At 38.5% G+C, this 8,996-nt stretch overlaps 1 protein-coding gene across 1 annotated transcript; it reads left to right on the forward strand.

Annotated features, from left to right (window-relative positions):
• The first annotated feature begins 8,208 nt into the window (after positions 1–8,208).
• LOC122311487 lies at positions 8,209–8,996 on the forward strand. Its single transcript, XM_043126060.1, has one exon. The coding sequence runs from the start codon at positions 8,389–8,391 to the stop codon at positions 8,776–8,778; it is 390 nt and encodes a 129-aa protein (XP_042981994.1). The 5' UTR covers positions 8,209–8,388; the 3' UTR covers positions 8,779–8,996.

The following is an 8,996-nucleotide window of genomic DNA, read 5'->3' on the forward strand; positions in this document are numbered from 1 at the left end:
GAATTTGAGAATGGGGACAGAACTCCATTCCCATTGAATTGTGAGTTACCTGGTGATTTTGATACATCAACTTGGGTGTTCAATAAGGTAAAAGATATTCAACATGTGGTGGGATTGAAGTGTGTAGGATATGAAGAACAATTTTTAGCACTCCTTACGGCTATTGAGGCGGGGCACATGATTGATAAAAAGATGGGATCTAAGAAACAGAGGGAACTCAAGAGACTTAATTGGTCCTTAAATGAAGGTAGTTCAAGTCGGAATAGATCTAAAGGGAAGGGTACCGTGGTTTCTTTATGAAGCCTAAAATTTTGTCTTGGAATGTGCGTGGGCTAAATGAGTTTAATAAGCGCCAGCGCATAAAATATTTGCTTCGGGAATGGAGGGCAGACATCGTTTGTTTTCAAGAAACAAAACTGAAATTGGTGAACCGAAAAATTGTGAGAAGTGTGTGGAGCTGTTCGTATGTAGACTGGGTGTATTTGGCTTCAAATGGGGCCTCTGGCGGTATTCTTGTGATGTGGGATAAAAGAGTGATGGAAAAAATGGAGGAATATATAGGAGATTACATAGTGGCTTGTTCGTTTAAGATGGTGGAAGATAACTTTATGTGGGCTTTTGCAGGTATCTATGGACCAAATGTTGATAATATCAGAAAACATTTATGGGATGAACTTGCTGGATTACACACTTGGTGGGACCTCCCATGGTGCATTGGTGGTGATTTCAACATTATAAGATTCCCTAGTGAAAGATCTGGAGATAACCGTCTTCGCTCAGCTATGTCAGAGTTCTCAGATTGCATTTTTGACTTGAACTTGATAGATCTTCCACTTACAGGAGGCCTTTTTACCTGGTCCAATAGCCAAACGTGGTCTCGCTTAGACCGTTTCCTCATTTCGCCGGAGTGGGAAAGTAAGTTTCCAGAGGTGTGCCAGAAGAGATTGCCACGAGTGGGGTCCGATCACTTCCCCATTTTACTAGATGGAGGAGGCATTCAAGGCGGTCGGCGTTATTTCAAATTTGAAAATATGTGGCTTAAGAGTGAGGGTTTTGTGGAAAGGGTAAGGCTTTGGTGGACATCATATCAAGTTTTTGGTAGTCCCTCTCACATACTTGCAGGTAAACTAAAAGCTTTAAAGACTGACTTAAAGCTTTGGAATTCTCATACCTTCGGAGACTTGGGGGAACAAAAGAAAACCATGCTGGAGGAACTACAGAGTATAGAGAGGTTCATGGAAATTAGAGATCTTACCCCAGAGGAGATTTCGCGCAAGGCAGAGTTGAACTCAGAAATAGAGAAAGTATTATCTCTGGAAGAAATTTCTTGGCGTCAGAAGTCAAGAGCATTGTGGCTGAAAGAAGGGGACCGAAGCACAAAATTCTTCCATAGAGTGGCCAACTCTCATAGGAGAAACAACACTATTGAGATGCTGCAGATTAATGATAGTGAATGTACGGAGGCTCCAGTGATTAAGGAACATGTGGTAAGTTTCTATGAACAACTTTTTACAGAAAAGGAGAGATGGAGGCCAAATTTAGATGGACTCAGTTTTGATTCTATTGAGCCACAAACTGCGTCATGGTTGGAAAGAGCTTTTGAGGAAACTGAGGTAATTGAAGTGATTAGAAGAATGGCAAAAGATAAAGCACCAGGACCAGATGGTTTCTCAATAGGATTCTTTCAAACTTGCTGGGAGGTTGTGAAAGAGGATATTATGAATGTGTTCCAAGAATTATATGTGGGAGGAAAATTCCAGAAAAGTTTGAATGCTACTTTCATTGCCTTAATCCCGAAGAAGACAGGGGCATCGGAGGTGAAAGACTTTAGACCCATTAGCCTCATAAATGGGGTTTACAAAATCATCTCAAAGGTGCTTGCAAACAGGTTAGGGGTGACCTTGGCTAAAATAATCTCAAAACCACAAAATGCTTTTGTAAGGGGCCGTCAAATTCTAGATTCTGTCTTAATAGCCAATGAATGCCTGGATAGTAGAATAAAATCTGGATGTGCAGGGATCATCTGCAAGTTAGATATGGAGAAGGCATATGACCATGTAAATTGGGATTTCCTCCTTTATTTATTGAAGAGATGTGGTTTTGGAGAGAAATGGTGTATGTGGATCAGATGGTGTATCTCAACGGCCAGATTTTCAGTTCTGATCAATGGCAACCCAGAAGGTTTCTTTAATAGTTCCCGGGGACTAAGACAGGGAGATCCGTTGTCACCACTTCTCTTTGTTATCATCATGGAAGCACTGAGCAGGATGTTAACGGCCCTAGTTAACAATGGTCTTATGGCAGGTTTTTCACTGGGGGATTTAAATAGGGGCACTGTTTCAATTTCACACTTGCTTTTCGCCGATGATACTTTAATTTTCTGCGAGGCAGAGCAGGACCAACTTAGTTCTCTGAAGGCGCTCCTTCTGTGCTTTGAGGCAGTATCAGGGCTGAGAGTGAACTTTGATAAGTCAGAGATGGTACCGGTTGGTAGTTTAAGTAATACTCGGCAGTTGGCGGGCATACTTGGGTGCAAAGTGGCTTCTTTCCCAATGACTTATCTGGGCTTACCGTTGGGGGCTGCTTCAAGAGCCTTAACGATTTGGGACACAGTTATTGAGAAGATAGAACGAAGATTGGCAGGATGGAAAAGATTATATTTGTCAAAAGGAGGGAGAGTGACCCTTATCAAAAGCACTCTTTCTAACTTACCAACTTATTTTTTATCTCTATTTCCTATCCCAGCAGGTGTGGCGGCGCGGCTTGAAAAACTATACCGAGACTTTCTATGGAGTGGGATGGGGGAAGAATTTAAGTTCCATCTAGTCGGTTGGGACAAGGTGTGTAGACCAATTCATTCAGGTGGACTAGGGATAAAGAACTTGAGGTTGTTTAATCAAGCTCTCTTGGGAAAATGGTTATGGAGATACAATGTGGAACCGGACGCTCTTTGGAAACTAGTAGTTGATTGTAAATATGGTCGGTCTTGGGGAGGTTGGTGTACTAGAGAGGGCAATGGGCCGATCGGTGTGGGGATTTGGAGGCATATAAGACGAGGATGGAGGGCTTTTGCTAACTGTACTAGTTTGGTGGTGGGGGAAGGAACGCGTATAAAATTTTGGAAGGATGTTTGATGTGGGGAGGTGGCACTAAAGGATTCTTTTCCTTTAGCTTTTCGAGTGGCAAGTGACCAAGAAGCAGCGGTGGTGGATCTCATGACACTCTCAGGAGATCAAGTTCAATGGAATGTGACCTTTACTAGAGCAGCGCAAGATTGGGAAATAGACAATTTTGAGGCCTTTTTTCGTTTGCTATACTCCAAGAAACCGAATGGACTGCAAGTCGACAAATTGTGGTGGATACCAGCGGGTAAGGGTATTTTTTCAGTTCGCTCATTTTATAAGGCCCTTACAGCTTCACCGAATCCTCAATTCCCATGGAAAAGACTGTGGAGGAACAAGGCGCCTCCTAAAGCACTGTTTTTCACATGGACAGCAGCCCTGGGTAAAATTTTGACCACTGATAACTTGAGGAAGCGAAGGATAATCATTTTAGATTGGTGTTGTATGTGTAAGAAAGCCGGTGAGACAGTGGACCATCTCTTATTACACTGTGAGACAGCCAGGTCTCTGTGGTGCGAAATTTTCAGTCGTGTAGGGTTAAGTTGGGTGATGCCGGCTTCAGTGGTTGGGCTTTTGGCGAGTTGGGTGATGCCGGGAGGTACTTCACAAATCAAAGATATTTGGAAGATGGTCCCTATCTGCATTATGTGGTGCTTATGGCGAGAGCGTAACGAGAGGACCTTCGAAGAGAAGGAGCGCACACTAGGGGAGCTGAGTCTGCTTTTTTTCAGTACTTTGTTTCAATGGGCCATTGCCATAGATTTCAATGGCCTAAATGTACATGATTTCCTTTTGTCCTACTTAGCGAACTAGATAGGTGTTATCTCTTGTATACCTCCTTGTGTACTTGGGCTATGCCTATTCTTATTAATACTATCGTTTACTTATCAAAAAAAAAACAAGATGTGTTAGTATTGTGCCAAGTATGGATTTTGTTGTTGGTTGGTGCTACCGGATCCATAAATATGTAAAATATCTAAAGCATTCTCTTACTTTCTCTAAGATGCTTCTGGACTGAAAGGAAAGTAGTTGGCAGTACTTCGATTGGACATTAAGGGCAAGTTTGGTAAGTAAGATTAGATTTTTGAGTTGAAATAAAAGTTTAAAATATTATTTTTGAAGATTATTATTGTTTTAGAATTTGAAAAAGTTAAATTATTTATTATATTTTATATGAGAATTTAAAAAAATTATAATAACGAGATAAAAATTTTAAATTGAGATGAGAATTTGAATTGAGATGCTTTTACCAAATCTGCCCGAAGGAAGTTGGGTTGAGACATCATGACAGGCTAGGCTCATCCTATATGTTAAGTTTCTTGGTTTCGGATTAGAAAAATGATAGCTATTTGACGATGAAATTTGATTAAATTATAAGAACAAAATTATTTTTTAACGATGTGTTTCACTTTTTTTTAAACGTAAGTGCGCACTCTAAAACTAAATCTAGCCTTACTTGTTTTCAAATAGGGAGCTATTGGCATGGTTGCTATCAGTTGGCCGAAGTGTTGGTGGAAATTGATGCATTTATAAACTAGTATTATTGCTCAAGAGATTAACACGATCAATGAGAAATCTAAAGTGAAGTATGATTTTGTTTTGTGGATTCAAGCTGTTTTGGATTTAGAGATGAGATGATTTTATTTTGTATGATAGATGAAAATTGAATAAAATATTATCAGAATATTACTTTTTAATATTTTTATTATTTTAAAATTTAAAAAAATTAAATTGAAACTTGAAAACGTTAAATTGTTTATTATATTTTATATAAAAATTTAAAAAAATTATAACGATGTTTCAAATTCAAACGGGTAAATGTTGGTTTTTCGATATGGAGTTATGGAAAAATAAAAATAAATGTGTGTTATCCATCCATATGCCATAATCATAATATCTAATCATTTATTCTAATTTTATTATGTATAAGTAAAATCGTGCACTAATCTTTATATTAATATTAATTTTTTTATATTTAAAATTTAAATTAATATTATTTTTAATTAAATTTATTTTTTGATTAATTATATTGTCGGCAACTTGAATAAATAAACACTAATTATGACTATGGAGAGTACCACCAAAACAGCCCAAGTGTGTTTGGTAGAGAGGAAAAGTGACAGAAATCACCATTCTCAAAAGGTATCATGCTGCTAATGGACGACGTTGACGGCACAACAACCAAATACGTGGATTGATAATTACTTTTGTGGTCGAGATTACACTAAGATATGATTTTGTTATTTATTCCACCTTCTTGATTATGTGTAAATTATTTCTTCTAAACAAATTTAAGAATTACGTGAAAAATTTCGGTGTTAATAAAAGATCTCATAATAATAAATAAATATAATATTTATATGAAAATTTTATCTTTTAATAATAAATTTTATTTTTTTTCAAAGAAATATGTGGAAGACTTCCTCCTATTCTTTAGCCGGCATTTACTGGGCCTTCACGTGCATCAACCAAAGAAAGAAAAAAAGGGCAAAAAAAAAAAAAAAAAAAAAAAAAAGGAAAAGGAAAATCCATCTTTAAATTTGTTGAGAAATTTTGCGGCAGTCTCTCTCTCTCAGAACACAAAGGTCCTAAATGGCCTGCTGTAGAGGCTGCAGACCCACCCCCGTATATGATTATTTTCCCAGTCTTCTACTAATCTTGGCAGTGATCTCAATGCTCCTATTCATACCCAGGTTATTTCCTGTTATTGAACTTCGAACAAGGGAACCCATAAATTGGGTACTTATAGTAGCACCATTGTTGTTGCTTGCCATCGTGCATTGGTTATCGTCGATGACACGTCAGGATATGTATTATCCAGCTCCACCGTGCAAACGCTGTCACCGGTGCCCCTGCAAAGGATGCTTGCCGTGGGGCGTGGCTTGTTGATTATGCTGTGTTGTCAGCAATCAGCTTACGTTTTCCCGAGACCTGGTTTGTAAAGACTCCGTTTCCATTGATACATTATGTGTATTTAAATAAGCTGAACTTATCCCCAAAAAATAAAAAAACCCAACCGAGTATCTTTTCTTCTCTTTCTTTCCTTTTTCCCTGTGTGTCTGAGAGCTGAGAGTTGTTTGTATTAGATAAACAGTTGGGTAGTTATGCATATATATGTTATGATTATATGAACATCATGCAATGCTGCTGTGTAATGCTTGTGATTTTTGTTGTTTGATAGATTCGGCCAGATGTTCATGAGGTGTTTCGGTCGGAAAGAATTAGTTCTGTTATAGTATAGTTAGTTACTTTTAATTGCTTTAATAGCAAGGTTCATCTATTGTTTTCTACTTATGCCCCAAAACTTGGTTCACATATAATTTTAATCCGTAAGAAATGTTAAAAGCTCAAGACTTTCATTTGATGGAGGACTTGGGTAGATGATTCCGTACCACAAGTATTGGGAAACGTCTTGATGGATGCCCATACTCTGAGTTCTCTTTTTCTTTCTGTATTTTTCCCTTCAAAGGATGAGAAATTTGGAAGATTTCTGAATAAAAATCATTGACTATTGTACCGACTAAAATTGATTTGCGTGATCGGATAAGGCAGCAATAATGGAGTCTAATCCCCTTTGTATGTAACCCCCAAAAAAGCGCTACACTAGTGAATCACTTGAAAAAATAATCTATAACATATTATCGTGCATGCAAAGTCATTGTTCGAGATGTTTACTTTGATGCTCCATCTTAAAGTTGTAAATACACGACAAAATATAAAGTTGGCTATTATCTGTTGAAAAAAAACATTAAAGGTCGACTCAAACTGCAGAGGTGACCAAGGTGGTGTTATCTTTATCTACAATTTGGCCATAATAAGGTTGGAGAACAGGCCAAGTTCGATCCTGGCAGTTACAGCGTTGAGAAACCAGAGCAGAGAATAATGACAGAATCAGCAAATAAAAGGGAACAATATGTCAGTACAAGGCAGAGCTATTTATTTGACTGTTTCCCAGTTGGATCCTCTTAACATGCTGGACTGAAGCTTGCATCACATCTAATGTGATGGATCATTCATATTTCATGCCGTTCATTTAAGAAGTTATAGTTCGACTAGCCTGACCTCAGTGACTGCAAAAGACTTGGTTTCTGAATTTTAGATCTGGTCAGACTTGAAGAAAGGAGTCAAGGAGTCAAGGACCATATCAAGAAAGCCAAACGGCCATAAAGAAAACGACAATGATGCAGAGCTGGAAACATTAATAAAGTAGATGTTATCCACCGTCAACCACAGAAACAAATCGAAAACTGCTGCATCAAAGTGATTTACCTGCAGGCCGACTGTTCTAAATACACTTCTGTTGAGAAAGATCGGCAGTAAACTTTGCCAAGCTTGAGAGTTAACGCATAGAAGTGGTAAAGCAATTGTACCACCTCTATAAATTTGATCATCAAGATGCGAAACTCGTGTGTGAAATCGTGGTGTATGTTGAAATAGCATGTTTTTCGGTTAAGTAGGATGATCCTAATTAGATAACTGGAGAGGAAAAAAAGGTCAAATATTCAAGCTTGACAGTTAACAATTAGTTTAGGGAGAAGATATGTGGGTTTAAAGCAGTAGGGATTAGAGTAATCAGGAGCTTAGAAAGGGGAAGAAACAAAGAGCCTCAACCATGTATGGCTGTGTAGCCGAGAAAGGAAAAGAGGGGGTGTAAAGTTGGGCCTGCTGCCCCCATATCATTGCAATTATTGTCCATACTGCATTGCTTTTCATATTTGGACTCCATCTCTTTCGGCATTACCTTTTTTTAACATCAATGGGCTGATCGGTGGACAATATTTTATGGTGGAACCACTAACGTCATAATGAAATCCAGATGTGGATGGATACCGAGTATATAATAGAATTTGGACGGTGATGTAATTCTAGTTTAAGACGACTTTGGTCGATTGAAATGGATGACTATGATCCTATCACTTTCACCTACATTTGAAATTTTTCATTTTTTCCATTAGTGTTTAAAATTTGAACTACATACATATATACATGCATGCATGCATGCATACATATGTGTGTGTTGTCTTTATTACTGTAGAGGGGCCCATTAGCGACTATTAATATGTTAAGCCCCACAAACAATACTGACCCGTTGAGAAAGCAATCGATTTGAAATCCACGATCCAGAATCACTCGGTATAGCATTACAATAGACCCCACGTATTGCAACGAGTAAACATTCTCTGCCTCAATTTCCCAGATCGACCTTTTAAATTTGTCAAACCTCATAGTCTCAAACGCTTCAGTTCTCATACCTAGAAGACCCTCAATGGCCTACAGAAGAAGCACAGCCTCCTCTATCTTAGAGGTTTTCAGTCTGAATCCTCTTCCATACCCAGTTCTGCTAATTCTAGCCGTGATCTCAATCTTTCTTGGCATGTCATCGTACTTCTCTTATGAGGAAACTGTGGAAAGTGTTGAAGAACAAATGAGTTGGGTACTTTTGGCCACGCCTGTAGTGTTGGTGATCATCGTCCAGTGGTTGTCGTCACTGGAAAACCCAGAACGGCTCTTTTCTAGGTCGCCATGGGATCAGCGCCGGCGGACCCACCACAGGCCCTCGGAGGGGAGCTCTCCATGGGGTGTGGCAGCTTTGATTGTGCTGTTGCTTGTTATGGTGCAATACCGTTCTATTTTTGTTGATAGCTGGTTAGTTTAGATTTTATACTATTTAAGATGGGAAATCTTTGGCCTTGTGGTTGGTTTTATAATATCCAAGCTAGTGATAGTCTGAATATATGGTTTTGTGTTTGTTAGAGCAAAGACAATCTTAATTAATACTGTAAACATACATGGTTATTGTACAAGGTAAAGGCTTGTGTCTGTAACTGGTTTGGGTTTCTGTTGGCTATAGATATATGGATGGTAATTTCGAGA

The sequence above is a fragment of the Carya illinoinensis genome, chromosome 5 (genome assembly GCF_018687715.1).
Source record: "Carya illinoinensis cultivar Pawnee chromosome 5, C.illinoinensisPawnee_v1, whole genome shotgun sequence".
Lineage (NCBI taxonomy): Eukaryota > Viridiplantae > Streptophyta > Magnoliopsida > Fagales > Juglandaceae > Carya > Carya illinoinensis.